At 47.8% G+C, this 17807-nt stretch overlaps 1 protein-coding gene across 50 annotated transcripts in view; it reads right to left on the bottom strand.

Moving 5' to 3' along the window:
• Window positions 1-17807, bottom strand: part of LOC111771824 (ral guanine nucleotide dissociation stimulator-like) — a 91685-nt gene that overhangs the window by 7136 nt on the left and 66742 nt on the right. For 13 of the 50 annotated variants that reach the window (XM_070234931.1, XM_070234932.1, XM_070234958.1 and 10 more), the window contains 5 exons: window positions 13752-13870; window positions 5047-5200; window positions 3139-3249; window positions 1376-1486; window positions 315-508 (listed from right to left, as the gene is read on the bottom strand). In XM_070234931.1, the coding sequence (XP_070091032.1) occupies window positions 315-508; window positions 1376-1486; window positions 3139-3243 (410 nt within the window). In that variant the 5' untranslated portion in view covers window positions 3244-3249; window positions 5047-5200; window positions 13752-13870. Of the gene's footprint in view, window positions 1-314; window positions 509-1375; window positions 2026-3138; window positions 3250-3651; window positions 5201-9562; window positions 9744-13751; window positions 13871-17807 lie in introns of those variants that run through there. The other 37 variants (XM_070234943.1, XM_070234942.1, XM_070234950.1 and 34 more) reach the window with 6 other exon arrangements.

The following is a 17807-nucleotide window of genomic DNA, read 5'->3' as shown; positions in this document are numbered from 1 at the left end:
CTTTTCCAAACTCAAAAAGCCACAAGCCAGTGAAGGGAGACGAAGACTACTTTCCGTGGGGGACAGAGAAATAATCACCACCAGCAACCACAGCATGGCCCACCACCCTCTCTGCAGAGCCGGGCACCAGGGCAGCACCTGGAGGGCTGATCCCATTCATTCCTGGGAGAGGCCTAGCAAGTTCATCCTCTCCCACCCCACGTTTCAGAGGAGCCAGCTCCGGCTCAGAGAGATGCGGTGACATTCCCAAGGCAAGACACACAGCTGGCAGTGGGCAGAGTCACCACTGTGCTGAGGAGGAGGTGGGCAGTCACCTGGGAAACAGCTGGTCCAGCACCTGGTGGGCTGTGCTGGAGCCTGAGTAGCTGCAGAGGGAGGTGATGACACTGCAGAGGACTCTGCTGGGGAAGGCTGGCACCACAGACTCTGAGAGCCTCTGCATCATGCCTGCCTGGAGGGCACGCATCCTGCAGGCCTCAGTGACAGACAGAGTGGACTCATCTTCACTCTGGGTGGGATGAGGAGGACAGAGGGTCAGGACCACCACTTCAAACCACCAGGATTATCAAGGTCTGCAGCTGACCCAGGAACTCCTAGCCCCTCCCACACATCTGCAACAGGAGACACATGAGCTCCCACACTCAGCAAGGTTCTGGGCTTTGAAAGTACAATCTGACTTTGGGTGTGTTGAAGGATTCCACACTGAGCTCCCTCGAGGCCATTTGCTTGCTGAGGGACAACAGAGCTCCCTCTGTGCAGAGCACCAGCCCAGTGAATCCTCAACAGACACCCCCTCTCCACAGAGGAGAACAGAGGCTTAGGCATGCCAAGTGGCTTCTCTAGGTCCTGTGGGTCAGAGCTGAGAACCGCCCAAAGTGAGGGCCGATGGCCAGCCCCTCTAACTGCCTGAGGCTTCAGTGGGCCCCGACCTGGAGGGAAACGTTATGCAGCCACCCCACCCCTCCCAGGTCTGGAAACAGTGTACAAGGCAGTGACACACTCTGAGAATCCCTTTGACTTCCAAAACACGCTGATGGTTATTTCTCTTACATTAAAGGGAGTTTGGAGACCCTCGTTGTCGAGGTTCCATTTTCCAAAAAAGGCAAAATTCAAAGATACTCAGGGCCTATTGGGAAGTGACAACTACAACAACGTTTTCTCTAATCTTCCTAGGGAAATGCAAAGACTGCCCTCCTACCCTCCTATGCAGCTGGTGGGGAGGAGCGGAAGTCCAGATTCCTTTGGGACTGTGGGACACTCATGGGGGACAGCCCTGTTAGGGTCCCAGGAGAACAGCAGTTTGAGGTTGGATTCTGGGCCTGCCCTGGTCATCTCAGGGGCCTGGGTGGGAAGACCCCTCTGTGCCCACGCTCACCTCAGAGCAGCCCTGGTTATTGATGGTGGCATGGTGCAGCTGGTCCCTGTCCAGGGAGATGGAGTACCCGAAGCCATCCGTCAGCTCTTCGACCACCTCCTGTGTGCTGCTCTGCAAAGACAGTGCCCAAGAGCCGGGCCGGGAGGTTTCAGGGGCCTTCCTCGGCTTGGCCACGGGAGGAAACCCCAGCACAGATCAGGTACCCAGCAGCGTCTGCATAGACCTCCAGCCAAGGAGGGAATGAGATGATACCTGGATGGCTCGGGACTAACCTATGGGTAGAGGAGTTTGGTCACCAGCACCCACTCTCCCATCATGTTAGCCACCACCTAGGCTAGGAACACGACGCACTGTCAGGCTTCCAACACCGAGCAAACGGCTCCTGCCCAGGGTGGGTCCCCGCTCTGCCCCGCCGTCCCTCACTCCATTCCCCCCCGACACACAAAGAGGCTCAAAGGGGTGTGCGGGTGGCACCCAGTTGTGGCCTAACCCTGTTGGCCTGCCCAGTGTTACCTGAGGGCTCCTCCTGACAAATGGACAGAGGCGGTGCAGGTGAGGGCCAAGCCAGTGTCTACAGTGACTGAAAAGTCTCTTTTTCTTGGCTTTCCTGAAGCCACAGCCTCCACAACTCGGGAGACAACAGGAAAACATGCTGTTCTCTTGAACGTCTCCACTCAAGTGAGCTCCGTAGGACACTATGTCTAGAATGTGGGTGCCTGGAGACCAGTGTGCTAAGTTCTGTTGGGGTCTGTCTCCAAGGAAGTGAGGTCACTACCTCTGGGTTCCCTTACCTTGGCCCCTTCTTCAGTCACACCCACCGAAAACCCCTCTGGGATCTTGGCTGCTCACCCTCCTTGCCCATGTCACCTCCAGAACTGTTCACAAATAGCCAGCACAGATCCCAACACAGGACCTTGTGATGAAAGCAGGGTTCAAGCTTGAGGACATGCAGCTGAGTTCCGACCTCTTTTTTCCTACAAGCTCTGTGTCCTGGAAACGCCATCGTGCCTCCCAGGGGCTCCTCAATCACCCAACCTGCACGATGGGGACAATGCCAGAAATATCTCCCTCGGGACATCCTCAGGTGTAGAACAGACAATAGCGACAACACCTGTGGTCTGGTTACCGTGTGTCTGATGCACACACTTAGAGATGAATGAATGACAAGAAGGGGTGGGATGTAGTGTGGAGTAGCCCTCAAAACAGGCCTGGGTTCCAGCTCTGCACCTTTAAGAGGTGGAAATTAGGGGAAATTCAGATATTTCCATTCACTGGCATGAAACCTTGCATGGTCTCCTGTTTGACTTAGAATCAGACCCAAGTGCCTCGTGTCGGCCTATGTGGTGGGCAGCCTCCACCATGGCTCCCGGTGCTCACTGTCTTCTTCTGTGCGCATGCTTGTGGAACACACAGTGGTCAGGAACTGGCTTCTGAACAGAATGCAGCCAAGGTGATGGGATGGCACGCAACCCAGGGTTAAGAACAAAAAGCCTGGCCCTTCCTTCTTACTCATTTTCTTCAGCCCCCTCCCTCCTTCCCTCCTCATGTTTCCATCTCTCTCTCTCCCTGTATCATATATCTCTGGAACTAGGGGAGCAAGTGTGCATGTTTTCAGTTGCCCTATGTAGAGGCTCTATAGGAGAGAACGGAGGGAATGATCGGCCAAGGACAGGCAGGAGAACCTGAGTTTGAATTTGGATTCTGGGCCGGGCCTGGTCATCTCAGGGTTCTGGGTGGGAAGACCCCTCTGTGCCCACTCTCACCTCAGAGCAGCCCTGGTCACTATTGTTGGCGGGGTGGAGCTGCGCCCGGTCCAGGGAGATGGAGTACCTGAAGCCATCTGCCAGCTCTTCAACCGCCTCCTGCATGCATCTCTGCAAAGACAGTGCCCGAGAGCTGGGCAGGGAGGTCTCAGGGGCCTGCCTCGACTTGGCCACAGGAGGAAACCCTGGCACAGATCATGTACACAGCAGCATCTACGTAGACCTCCAGCCAGGGAGGGAATGAGATGACACCCGGAGGGCTCAGGACTAACTAATGGGCAGAGGAGCTTGGTCCCCAGCACTCACTCTCCCATCCTGCTAGCCACCACCTAGGCTGGGAACATGACACACTGCCAGGGTTCTAAGGCCAAGCAAATGTCTCATGCTCACGGTGGGTCCCCGCTCCACAGCGCTGTCCCTCACTCCACTCCCCCCCGACACACAAGGAGGCTCAAAGTGGTGTGTGGGTGGCATCCAATTGTGGCCTAACCCGGTTGGCTTTCCCTGTGTTACCTGAGTGCTCCTCCTGCCAGTTGGACAGAGGCGGTGCAGGTGAGGGCCAAGCCAGTGTCTATAGTGACTGAAAAGTCTCTTTTTCTTGGCTTTCCTGAAGCCGGAGCCTCCACAACTCGGGAGACAACAGGAGAACATCCTCTTGTCTTCAGTGTCGCCACTCAAGTGGGCTCAATAGGATGCTATGTCTAGAATGTGGGCGCCTGGAGACCAGTGTGCTAAGTTCTGTTGGGGTCTGTCTCCAAGGAAGTGAGGTCACTTCCTCAAGTTTCCCTTACCTGTGCCCCTTCCTTCAATCACACCCACCGAAAACCTCTCTGGGATCTTGTCTGCAATGTAGGACTGCAACCTCTTGCCACTTGAGAAGTAGTGGTTCAACTCTATGATGATGTTGGTCTTGCTTTCTAAGTGTGTGTGTGTATGTGTGTATGAGACTGTTTTCTGCATCTTGCCACGTGGGTCAGATTGACTCCTTTCCTTGGAAAAATTGTCTCTAACCACTTTCTCTGGGCTTTATTTTCATGTCTTGAACAGTGCTGTCCAACAGTAGAATTTCACACTCTATCTTATGAAATTTAAACTTTTTTTAAATACTCACATTTAAAAAAGTAAAAATAAACAAGTTAAACTAATTTTAATAGTATATTTAAACCCATTATAACCAAGATATTACCATTTGTCCAGGCAATCTATATAAAAATTAATAGTGAGATAGTTCACATTTTTTTTTATTGGGATCAACAAATCCATTTACATAGTCTCCGTTTGTAAGTTGAAACTTTATACATATGCGGTTTCTGTGTCCCCCACTCATAACCTGGGCTGACTTGTTAGAGAGGAAATAAAGCAGAACAGGCATAAGTAACGCTCACTGTCAATCCAGCTCAGCATGAACACTCATCACTGACAAAAAGGCTGTCCCTGACCAGGAAGTAGAGGCCCCCTCGGGGTCACATGGTGGATCAGCTGGTTCAGCACCCAGGAATGCTGCTCTCTGTCACATGGGGTCTCTGTCACACTCTCCATCATGAGCCATGTGGTCAGGGTGGTAGGTGCAGACAGCTTCCATGCTGGAGGCTGCCCCTTCCTCCACAGGCCCGGGGAGAGAGGAATGTGGGGACTCTAGAGAGATGTCCTGAATCCTCTGATAATGGGGGCCAGAGGGAGGGAGGAGCAAATTGGCAGTCAGTGGGAAGAGTGAAAACTGGGGTGGTCACCGAAAGTGTTCATGACTCTCAAATGCTCAGAAAAGGGACTTCCCTGAGGGAGATCAGTCTACAGCCCAAGACAAGGGGCCCAGGCTGCTCTTCTTGAACAAGGATCCAAGCAGGGGAGGAGGCAGGAGGAGGATGAGCAGGAGAGACAGCAGGTGGGGTACGGCTGGCTGGGACTCACCCTGCCGGGAGCTGCTGGCACCAGGGTCTCATCAGGTGCTGCAGGACTCTCTCAGTGGAGTTCAATGTGGCTGAGCCCTTGTTCATGTCTGTCAAATACTGGATGGTGGAGATGGTGGAGTTGAGTGTGAGGGCCTTCAGGTCATGCCCCTTGGCTGCAAGAAGAGAGGGAGAGAGATGGCCATCACTGAGAGCTGGGCTGAGACTAGATCAGAGTGCTGAACTCAGTATCATCTGTTGCCTTTGCTCCCAGTGGAACCACCACCCAATGCTGCGCTCATCCAAGTCGAAGCCAGCATATCTCTCAGCTCCTCCTCCCTCACCTGCCGGTAACACCAATTGCACTTACAGATTGCTCCTCAATGCATTCCTTCTGTTCATTCACGTCCCAGGTAGGTCTTATCTTTTCTCACCGGAACCAACACCCTAACATGCTCACTGGATGCATTGTCTAAAGGATGTTCTCTGCCTTGAACATTAGAAGCATTTTTCTGAAATGAAGATCTCACTAGAACACTCCTGCTCTAGCATCACCCATGGCTCCCTAAGTCCTTCAGGGTTAAGTTCAAACTTCTTGACCTGGCACTCAAAGCCCTTCCACATCTGACTCCTGCTGACTCTTCAGCCTCATTGATGCATTCACTCTGAGTTAGGCTTTGTGCTTCAGGCAAACCAAATTCCTGTCAATTCTCCTGTACACTATGCTGTTTTTGCCTACAGGGCCATTGCTCATGCAATTTCCTCTGCCAGGAACATGCTCCACACCTTATTTCCCTATATAACTCCTACTCCTTCTTAAAGACCCCAATTGGGCAAAACTTCCTCCAGAGAGCTCTTCCCACCCAAAGGATGCCAGGTGCTTCTCCTCAAAACATCCCACCTTGTATTAGAATTTTCTGTGACTTTGACAAGACCAGGGGCTCTCTGTGGGCTGCATCAGATTGAAATATTGCTATAATCCTTGTGATCAACATGCTTGCCCTCAAAGCAGAATTGCACACCTCGGCTTCCCAGCTGCCCAGTAAGAATTGGTCAGTTGAGGTGTGGGGCTGGAGAGCTCCTCTGGGGAAGGGAGAGGGGCCCCCTAGGCCTGTGGTGTCTTCTGGTTGCTCAAGCAATGAGGAAGTAGGCAGGAACATGCTGCCCGGCTCAGGAGCTGTGGAAAGGGCTGTCGTCTGGGAGAGACAGAGACCCCACACAGTGGGTGAAGCCCCACAGGCTCATCTGCACTCCAACAGTGGCTGTCCCGGGACAACCATTCACAGGTGAGCCATAAATGTGAGTGACAGAAGGAGGGATTGTGTGAGTAGAGGGATGTTCGAGCCTGTGAGTGAGATGAACCCAAGAGAGACAGTGTGCTTGAAGAAGAGAGAGACGCGACAAAGAGATAGGTAGAGGCACAGATAAAGGGGATACCTGGATGGACAGAGGAAGAGCGGACAAATGGAGGGTCACAGGGAAAGCAGGAAGAACAAAGACAAGGAAGAGAAGTTGAGACATGGGAGGAAAGAGGATGGAAGGAGAGAAGAAGGACAAACAGGCGAACAGGCAGGAGGACAGTTGGACAGATTGATACCTGGACAGATGCTCGGGTGGATAGATGGAAGGAAGGAAGGAAAGAATGGAGGGAGCGGGGGAGGGAGGAATGAAGGATAGAAGGAAGAGAGGAAGGAAGGAGTCTGAGAGGAGGGAGAACTGGGAAAATCACCTGCCCACATTCAGAGGGTGCTTTAAAGGGAGGTTAAGGCTGAGAATACAGGACCCCTAACTCCCAGGCTTGTGTCCACCTGTCCCAATGCTGCCTGTTATTACTCGTAGAGACGGGCATATGGATGTAAAGGAAACCTTGAGCCCTACCCTCACAATACACAAAACTCAATTCCTGGACACTTTGACCTAAAGGGGAAAGGTAAAATAATGAAACTTCTAGAAGACAACATAAGAAAACATCCTTGGGACCACAGGGTAGAAAAAACTTCTCAAAGAAGACACACACACACACACACTCTCCATAAAAGAAATATCGGTAAACTGGGATTCATTAAAATTTAGGCTTTCGGTTCATCATAAGACACATTACAAGAGGGAATTTGCAAGTCACAGGATGCGAAGAGATTGTCCCACTTCCAATATTCAACAAAGGATTCACATGCAGAATACAGAAAATCTTCAGCATATTTCTTAAATAAAATGCAGTGAAAGAGATACATATTAATGCTGGTTATTTTAATGAGCCACATTTATTTTACAAGGACAGTGAACAAAGCAATCTGAAAAGCAGGGGGTGAAAAACGAACAGTAGATAAACAGAATCCCGGGAGGGTTTGGACAAAGCAATAGAAGCCCCTTACATAACAGTTCATTGGCCTTAGAAAAGGAAAGTACTACTGGATTCTGTTAGGAAGTCAGAAAGATTGAAATATCTAGTGGCTTCAGTGGAAAAATAAGACAGGAAAAAATAACTGTGATAGTTATTTGATTTTCCTCCAAATGACTTTATCCCTTAGAGAGCAAGGCACTTTCCTTTTCAATCATCAACACATCAAAGTTTAATTTCCCTCCATTTAGCCTTTTTCGTGGCCATAGGTTAGAAGCAGCAAAGGGGCTCAGCAGGCTGAACCAGTCTGCAGACATACTCTGTCCTGTTCCACACTGGCTCACACACGTGCAAAGTGGGCGCTTCTCACAGGGGAAAACCCTGCAGGGCTGAGGGGCAGCCACCCCTTGGACCCTGTTTGTTTGTACCATTGGAAATTTCTCCTGAGTCCCTACTCAAAAAGGAAGTGGGTGGGGGGTAGAATAAGAAGGCCATATATTTGAAGGAAATAGGAGAAAATATTTCATTGTGAAAGTAATAAATGTTGCTTTTCAGAAGTCATGTGTATGTTGAAAGTCTATGTCTTAAGGTACCATAATGAAACAATGTACACCTCATCTTCTCCCTCTTTTATCTGAGCATTAGCTTAAAATCCATGAAATTCCTAAGCTTAAAAAAACACACAAAAATCACAAGGAAAGTTTTGGAGGTCATGGATGCGTTCAGCACTTGGTTGTGGGGATGATATCATGGGTGTATGCATATGTCCAAACTAATCAATACACATATAGAAAACGTGTGCATTTTTTGTCTATTACTCATACCTCAACAGAGCTAAAAATTCAAATAAATTCCTAAGTTTACTTTTTGAGGGTGTATAAAAGTCAAAATTTCTAATAAAATTCAGATTCTTAATTTCTGAACACAAATAGCATTCCTGCTTTGATGGGTGACCCCACAACTCTCAAAAAAATCAAGAGCAATTGCTACTGTCAATCTCAGTGGAAGTTATTTTCAACACCTCACCCCCTCCTTTACACCTCATTATTTAAAAACCAAGGAAATAGTCTTCAGCTTTTAAAATGAAGGAGTAAATGAGTCAGCTTGACATTATACTTTATTCAAGATTTAATGTTAAGTAAAGGAAATAACTGAGCATGAGCAGAATCCCTTCCATAACTCATCTTTTCTCCTATGCTGATAATAAAAATGACACTCTACTGAAACATAGTTTGCATGATATATTCTCAAGTAAATATACTTAACTGCTGGACATTTTATTTTGAGATTCTTATTCAATTTCTTCATATTTATCTATAAAACTTATTTGGCATCTTTCATCTTTTTACCATTTTCATTTTTTTAACTTTCGAAGGTTTAACTTTCCAAGAGACTATTTTTTAATGACGAGCTAACTGATGAATTTGTGCACCAACTGTTTTTTTGAGACTGAATATACAAATGGACAAAGGCCAGATCATATATGACAGTATAACTCTGACCCCCAACGTGGGAAGCAAACATCCCAAGAAGCCAAATCACAGCCCCTGCAGCATTCAGCACAGAACAGTCAGCACTTGGTCAGTAACTGCCAGTTTCCAAAACTCTCGTTCTGCTTTCAACACAGGACCGCCAGAGAAAGCCACATATGCTCCCTAAACCATCACATAGGATGCCTGCCTTCTACTTAGTGACCTCCGGCTTCCCCATGTCAACAACTTCCAATCAGGCCACCCCTCCCCCACTCCCCTGACCTCTGCCACCCTCTCCCCTCCCTTTCCCTTCTCTCCTCTTCTTGTGCATGCAACAATCCTCTCCTGTCGCATTACAGTCTCTGCAGTATTTTTAACGTGTGATAGAGCAGCTCCTCCCTCAGAGTTCTTCCTGGTCCATATTTTCCTAGCTTAGCTTATGCGTTTATTTTTTCCATGTAGGATCATTTATCTAACTCAACAGAAAAGCTCGTTAAAATTTTATTGGCATTGTATTCAATTTATAAAGTCATGGGACTGACCATTTAATGAAACTTCCTAACTTAAAACATAGACTGACTTTCCATTTGCCAACTATTTTTAATTGAAATTTATAGTGTGATCGTTGTAGATTCTACACTGCTGTAAGGAATAACTCCAAAAGTTCCAGTGTACACTTTACCCAGTTCCTTACAATGATAACATTCTGCAAAACTATAGAACGATACCTGAGCCAGCTTGTTGGCATTGATGCAATCCACTATCTTATTCAGATTTCTCCAGTTTTACTTGTACTAATTTGTTCCTGTGTATTTAGTTCTGTACAATTTTATCAGATGTGCAAGTTTCTGTATCCATCACAGCTAAAATAATGACCAGTTTTATCACTACAAGGTATTCTTGTATTGCCTATTAAAAAATAAATGGATGTTATTTTTTAGAGCAGTTTTACGTTTACAGCAAAATTTAATGAAATACACAGTGTTCTCATATAGTCCTTGCCCCCACATATGCATAACCTTTCTGTTGTCAATATCCCTCGTCAGAGTAGTATACTTTTCACAATTGATGAACATACATAGGCACATCATTATCACTCAAAGTCCATAATTTACATTAAGGTTCACTCTTGGTGTCAGAGATCACTAAGGTATAACTCTGTGGTCCCTTTCTGGATTCTCTACTCTGTTCCATTGATTTATGTAGCTGTCCTACAATGAAAATGATGATGCTGTGATTACAGTATGTACAAGGCAATACTAAATATTGTTAAAGTGTTTACTGCCGCATTATTCTTCCTGTCATGATTGTTTTAGCTACTCTCAGCTATGTGCCTTTCTATATAAATTTTAGAAAAAGGTGTCTCTGTCTACAAACTGTGGTGGAATTTTTATTAGAACAATATTAGACCTATAGATCAATTTGGGGATGATTGAGACCTGTACTCATTATTCTATCCAGTAACATGGTGAGGACTGCAGAATTCTCAGCACATAACAACTCCTTCCAAACCCCCACACCAGGAGGAGACTCAACCAAACTCTGGCGTGGCTTCTAGCTGCATAAGTCTGTGTAACCGGAATGACTCCAGCCCACCATTAAAATGCCTTCCTGAGAGCTCAAAGCTGACAGAAAAATTTGCTATTTATTTTAGTCAACACCCAATTATAGGCCTCTGATCCCCCTTCTTAGAGTATTTACTAAAGAGGGCTTACAACTGTCGATATGTATCTCTCACAATTCTCTAAAGGACCTAAGAGCCACTCCTTTGAAATACGATCATTAAGACAGATAGAGCCTCTTTCTCTCAACTTCTGAGTGAGGATAGAATCCTAACTTTGATAACTGCAAAGTAACGAACACAGTGGGTCTAATCACAGTTACACTGACCAACCTTTGTACTTTTTCACTTCTTTGACTCTACTGAGCCCCTGAACCCTGCTCCTTCATTCCCTCCTTAAAATTCTAGATTCACCTCCGTACAAATCTGAGCGCAGCTCAGCTTCTGTCAGCTGTTACTGAATAAAATCTGCTTTCACCACTTTAACTAATTTCTGCTGCATTTGTCTCTGACAATAGTAAGGCTCTCAATTTATTTGCATCTTCTTTAATCACTGTAATCGGTATTTTATAATTTTCAGCATCAGATCCTGTACACATGTTCTTGAATTTATGCCTGAATATTTCATGTTCTTCGGAGTGGTTTTAAATAATACAGCATTTTCAAGTTTATCATCTGCAGGTTCATCATTAGTTGTAGAAATAAAATTGCCTTTTGTGTGTTGATCTTGTACTTTGTACTTGGTGAACTTTTTGTACTCATGTATTAGTTCTGATTTTTTTTTTTTTGGTAGATTCCCAGAGTTTTTTTACACAGACAACAATGAAACTAGGAATGGTTACATTTTTTCCTTTCTAAACTCTATGGCTTTTATTTCCTTTACTTCTGTTATTGCCAGAAGCTTCAGTATTTTGTTGAATAAGAGTAGTGAAAGTGGTATTCCTTTTCTTGTTCCTTATTGTGGGGAGAATCATTTAGTCTTTCCCTGTTAAGCATGAAGTCAACTGTGCATTTTCTGTAGATGACCTTCAACAAGTGAAAGTAGTTTCCATCTATTTCAAACTTGCTAGAAAATTTTATGACAAACAGGAGTTGGATTGTATCAAATGTTTTCTCTACATCTCTTGCTTATTAACAAGTCTTGCCCTTAAACAAATAGACAGCCAGTTATTTCTCTGGCAAAAATTGGTTTATCTGGGATTAGCAAAGAATAGCCATTTGGAGTGTGCAACCATGGCAAGCCATGCAGGAGCACCCAGCAAGGAAGAGAGGAGAAGCTCTTTTATCTCAGAGTGGGGAAAACTGTGGGGGCTATTGGACACAGTCTTGAGGGCAGTGGCTTTTCATCGGCAGAGTTGTGACAGTCTCTCCTTGGGTTAGTTTCTGACTGGTCAGGAAGAGAAAGTCTTTATTCTTCCTGTTGCACTGCGCCTTTGACATAGGGCATGAGAACTCCCTCTATTAGCCTTCCAACACTATTTCAACTACGTTTCCGTTTATTAACTTTCACATGTCCCCATTTTGATTGCGATCTTTCTCTGAAAGCACTGTTGATCTGCAGTCAGATTTTTCCACTTTCAGTAGCCTCTCGTCCCTCGATGCCAGGAAGGAGCTTCTCTGGGAGTCATGTCCCAGGTTGGAGGAAAAACACACAGATTGGAAACCTATTGTGGCCACATTTGAGGAACACGGAGTGAGAGGAGGGAGAACTCTCTGGCACTTTTTACCTGAAGTTTGCACGCTATCAAGATCAGAGGCATTGGAGATGATCTGAAGTGTCATGTCATCCTCAAAGGTTTGGCAGACAAACTTCCAACAGACCTGGTCCAGACACCTTGGAAACCTTCGCATCAGATACTGTCTGCTTCCATTTGGAGAAATCTTTATTTTTAAGTCACCAAATGATGTGCAGTTCCCCCCAGAGTTTGTGCTTTCTTCAGGTGTGTCGCGTGAATCCAAGTCTTGAGTTTTGTGGCAAAAAGCTTGGCTAGCAGCGCCCGACTGAGGAAAATACTATCACCTTGGTTGAGTTTTGTTAGTTTGAAATTTTTGGTAAGTTGTTCCTTGTTTTCAAGTTGTTAAATTTATGAGAATGGAGCTGTTTATATTATTTTCAATGGCTGAAGAACCTGCAGTGATCTATCCCTCTAGTGTGTCTCAGGCCTTTGAGGGTGAAGAGACTTCCCCAAAGCTTCTTGAGGCAGAACCCTGTTTGCTGTTGGCCCCTAACAGCTTGAGTGCATCTGGGTTGGGGAGGAGACAGAGACTTCCAAGAACAAGTTGTTTCTTCTTGAAGGAATGCTGAAGATGCCCAAAGTATGGTACTTTGACATACAAATTATTTGGAGCCAAAAGCAATCGAGAGCCAGCAGATGCAGGAAAAACTCTTGATCTCCACCTTGACTGCTTTAAATGAAGGATAGACTTCCTCTTTGGAAAGGAAATTTATGTTTCTAAAGGAAATTTCCATTAGTAAAAGCATCTGCACCAGAAAGAGAATGACTCTTAGAGAATTTTTTTTTGAGGAAGATTAGCCCTGAGCTAACATTCCCCACCAACCCTCCTCTTTTTGCTTAAAAAGATAGGCCCTGAGCTAACATCCATGCTCATCCTCCTCTACTTTATACGTGGGATGCCTGCCACAGCATGGCTTGATAAGTGTTGTGTAGGTCCGCACCTGGGATCTGAACTGGTGAACCCCAGGCCATCAAAGCAGAATGTGTGAATTTAACCCGTGTGCCACCAGGCCAGCCCCTACAGAATTTTTTTTTTTTTAGGAAGATTAGCCCTGAGCTAACTGCTGCCAATCCTCTTCTTTTTGCTGAGGAAGACTGGCCCTGAGCTAGCATCCACGCCCATCTTCCTCTGCTTTATGTGTGGGACACCTGCCACAGCCTGGCGTGTCAAGTAGTGCCATGTCTGCACCCGGGATCAGAACTGGCAAACCCCAGGCCACCAAAGTGGAACGTGCGCACTTAACCAGTGAACCATCAGGCCAACCCCTAGAGAATTTTTTTAACTGAGAGATTTATCTGCATAACAAGGCAAGCTTTATTTATTATACATTTTCTCCCCTCATCTTCCCATAATTTTTCTTCAGCCACTTCCTGCTGCTGCTCACCCAGATGGCTTCCTGCTTCCAAGCTCCCCCATGTGCACCCAGTGTGGACTGGACTTGCAACTGGCAGCTGGTGTGGAGCTGCCTGCTCGAGGGCTGCAGAGCACCATCCTAAGTCTCATCCGCAGCATGACCTACCTGGCCAGCAATACTCAGGATCTGCCACCACTGCACAGGATTGGGGCAGCTGCACTGATGGTTCAGATTGTGGGCAGTACCCAGCCCAATTCCCACTCACCTTTGTTGACCACACGCCTGTGCTGTTTGCAGATGGTACAGATTTAAAAGAGAAGTCATATCCTGCTGTTAAAGTGGAACTGTTGGACTGACTTGAGGGATTTTTCAACACCTGTAAAACTAAAGAGAAGCTGGTTGAATTATCAGAAGAGTTCTACAAAAATCAACTACTATCGATTGAAATGTTGAATATACATGTGCCTGCAGTTGCTAAATTGAGATGTCTTTTAGATAGTTCTCCTAGGGAAGGTTTACTAGACATTCCGACATCACTTATCCAAACAAGCAACAGAAATGCTCCAAATTTTAGATACTGTGACTCTGGAGGAAACTGTCCAACATGATGATACCACTGCTGGTGAAACCAATGCAAGAATTGAAATTGCTTTAATAAAACAGAAAACTTGGGGCCGGCCTGGTGGCACAGTGGTTAGGTTTGTGTGTTCTTCAGTGGCCCGGGGTTCACCGGTTCAGATCCTGGGTGCAGACCTATGCACCACTCATCAAGCCATGCTGTTGCAGGAGTCCCACATATAATGTAGAGGAAGGTGGGCATGGATGTTAGCAGAGGGCCAGTCTTCCTCAGCAAAAAGAGGAGGATTGGTGGTAGATGTTAGTCAGGGCTAATCTTCCTCAAAAAAAAAAAAATTATAACAATAAAACAGAAAAAGCGAGAAAGATGATAATAAATGCATTATATGAATATGCCTCAATAGGATTTCACACATCCTAGGTACTTTATTTTCTGGCACATTGTTATGGGATATCATGCAGGTGATTTCGACATATCCTGTGTGTTTTCCATGCGTGTCCGACACCTGATTCTGGCGTGTCCGGCAGGTAGTTTCAGTGAATCAGGCACCTGGTTCCGGCGTATCCAACAGGTGGTCCTGGCATGTCTGGTAGGCGATTCCAACACATGTGACATGTGGTTCCGGCGTATCCGGCAGGGGATTTCGACGTGTCCAGCAGGTGGTTCCAGCATGTCCAGCACCTGGTTCTGGCATGTTTTGCAGGTGGTTCCGTCATGTCGGCACCTGGTTTTGGCATGTGCGACACCTGTGTCTGGTGTATCTGGCAGGTGGTACTCACAAGACTGGCAGGTGGTTCAGATGTGTCTGGCACCTGGTTTTGGCATGTGCGACACCTGCGTCTAGTGTATCCGGCAAGTGGTTCTCACAAGACTGACGGGTGGTTCAGGTGTGTCAAGCAGGTGGTTCTGGCATTTCAGGCACCTGGTTCTGGCCTCTGCTGTACCTGTTTCTGGTGTATCCATCACATGGTTCCAGCGTGGCTGGCACATGGTTCTGGCATATTCGGCAGGTGGCTTCAGCGTACTGGGTGCCTGGTTCCGGCGTATCTGACAGTGGGTTCCATGGTTTCTGGCAGGTGGTTCCTGCGTGTCTGGCATGTGGTTCCGGTACGCTCTGAATGTGGTTCCAGCGTGTCCGTCAGGTGGCTACCATGTGTCCAGGACCTGATTCCATCGTGTGCGGTTGGTACTTTCAGAGTGTCCAGGTGTTGGTTCCAGCATGTCTGGCCGTTGGTTCCCGCATGTCCAGGGGTGATTCCGGTGTGTCCGGCAGATTGTTCCGGCCTTTTCCAGAAATTGCTTCTGGTGTACCCAGGACCTGGTTCTGGTGTATCCGGCAGGTGATTTTGGCGTGTCCAGCAGGTTGTTCCACTGTGTTACGCTGGTGGTTCCGGCCTCCGTGGCAGGTGTTTGTGGCATGTCTGGCACCTGATTCTGGCGTATACGGCAGGTGGTTTCAGAGTATCTGGTACCTGGGTGTGGCACATCCAACAGGTGGTTCCGAAGTGTCTGGCAGGTGGTTCCGAAGTGTCTAGCATGTGGTTCTAGTACGTTCGGAAGATGGCTCAGGCGTGACCGTTGGGTGCTTCAGGCATGTGCGGGAGTTGGTTCTGGCGTGTCAGAGTCATGGTCCCAGCATGTCCGTCATTTGGTTCCAGGTGGTTCTGGCTTGTCTGGTGGGTACTTCCAGTGTGTCTGGCGGGTCGTTCTGGCATGTCTGTGTGGTGGTTCCAGAGTGTGTGGCGGGTGGTTACGGCATGTCTACCAGGTTTTTCCAGCATCCAAGGTGCCTGGTTCCAGCGTATCAGGCAGGTGATTTTGGCGTGTCCAGCAGGTGGTTCAGGTCTGTCCGGGAGATGGTTCCGGCGTGTCCAACATGTGGTTCTGGCATATCTGAGAGGTGGCTCCGGTGTGTCCGGCAGGTGGTCCCGTTCTGTCTGACACATGGTTACGGGGTATCATGCAGGTGATTTCAATGTGCCCAGTCGGTTGTCGAGGCCTTTCTGACACCTGGTTCTTGTGTGCCCGGCAGGTAGTTTCAGTGAATCAGGCACCTGGTTCTGGCATATCCAACAGGTGGTCCCGGCATGTCTGGTACGTGATTCCCGCCTGTGCAGCACATGGTTCCGGCGTATCCGGCAGGTGATTTCGACGTGAGCGGCAGGTGGTTCCAGCATGTCAGGCACCTGGTTCTGGCATGTCTTGCAGGTGACTCACTCGTGTCTGGGACTTGGTTCTGGCATTTCTTTAAGGTGGTTCATTCATGTCCAGCACCTGGTTTTGGCGTGTGCAACACCTGTTTCTGGAGTTCTCGGCAGGTGGTTCTCACAAGACTGGCAGGTGCTTCAGGCGTGTCCAGCAGGTGGTTCTGGCATGTCGGGCACCTGATTCTGGTGTGCCCAGCATGTGGTTCCAGACTGTCTGTCAAGTGGTTCAAGCTGGTCTAGCAGGTGTTTCAGGTGTGTCCAGCAGCTGTTTCAGGCGTGTCCGGCACCTGGTTCTGGCCTGTGCTGGACCTGTTTCTGGTGTATCCGTTACATGGTTCCAGCATGTCTGGCACATGGTTCTGGCATATTGGGTAGGTGGCTTCAGCATACTGGGAGCCTGGTTCCGGTGTATCTGACAGTTGGTTCCATGGTGTCTGGCAGGTGGTTCCGGCATGTCCAGCAGGTTGCAACAGTGTGTCTGGGACCTGATTCCATTCTGTCCGGTTGATGCTTTCAGAGTGTCCTGGCTTTGGTTCCGGCCTGTCTTGCAATTAGTTCCCACATGTCCGGTGGGTGATTCTGGCGTGTCTGGCAGACTTTCCAGCCTTTTCCAGAAATTGGTGCTGGCGTATCCAGGACCTGCTTCCGGTGTATCTGGCAGGTGATTTTGGCGTATCCAGCAGGTTGTTCTGGTGTGTTAGGATGGTGGTTCCAGCTTGTGTGGCAGGTGTTTGTGGCGTGTCTGGCACCTGGTTCTGGCATATTTGGGAGGTGGTTTCAGTGTATCTGGTACTTGGTTCTGGGATATCCAACAGGTGGTTCCGAAGTGTCTGGCATGTGGTTCTGGTAGGTTCATAAGATGGTTCCGGCCTGTCTGATAGGTGCTTCCAGAATGTCTGGAAGTTGGTTCTGGTGTGTCAGACTCATGTTCCCAGTGTGTCCAGTGGGTGGTTCCAGGTGGATCTGGTGTGTCCGGTGGGTGCTTCCAGTGAGCCTGCTGGGTCGTTATGGGATGTCTGTGTGGTGGTTCCAGAGTGTTCGGCGGGTGCTTTAGGCATGCCTGTCGGGTTTTTCCAGCCTCTAAGGTGCCTGGTTCAAGCATATCCAGCAGGTGAGTTCTTTCTCAGCTTCCTAAAGAGCTGGAAGCAAGACAGTTTGTGGCTTGTCTCCGCTTGAGGGACGGAGGCAGTGCTTTGTGCCATCCACCTCTCGAGCAATATAGGGCATGGTTGAGAGCAAATGGGCCTTTCTGACATAGGGGCTTTCTGACACTCTCTCCACGAATGCACAAGGACAGTTGGTTAAAAGCCTCTTGTCTCTATCCTCCTAAGCTTGTGGAATCACAATCATTCGGGCCTTGGCCCCATGGCTTAAGGGGAAGATGTAGCCATTACCCCTGAGCCGAGTTGGCAAGAGGGAAATGTGGCAGAAGCAGAAGTTCTAAAGCAGCGAGTTAAGGGCTGGGAGGAAATGGCGTTCAGCTACCTGTGTATGAGAGGTTCCCAATATGCTGTAAGAGCACTGTGGAAAGCGACTT

The sequence above is a fragment of the Equus caballus genome, chromosome 15 (assembly GCF_041296265.1).
Source record: "Equus caballus isolate H_3958 breed thoroughbred chromosome 15, TB-T2T, whole genome shotgun sequence".
Lineage (NCBI taxonomy): Eukaryota > Metazoa > Chordata > Mammalia > Perissodactyla > Equidae > Equus > Equus caballus.
This window is presented reverse-complemented; position numbering and strand designations above follow the sequence as displayed.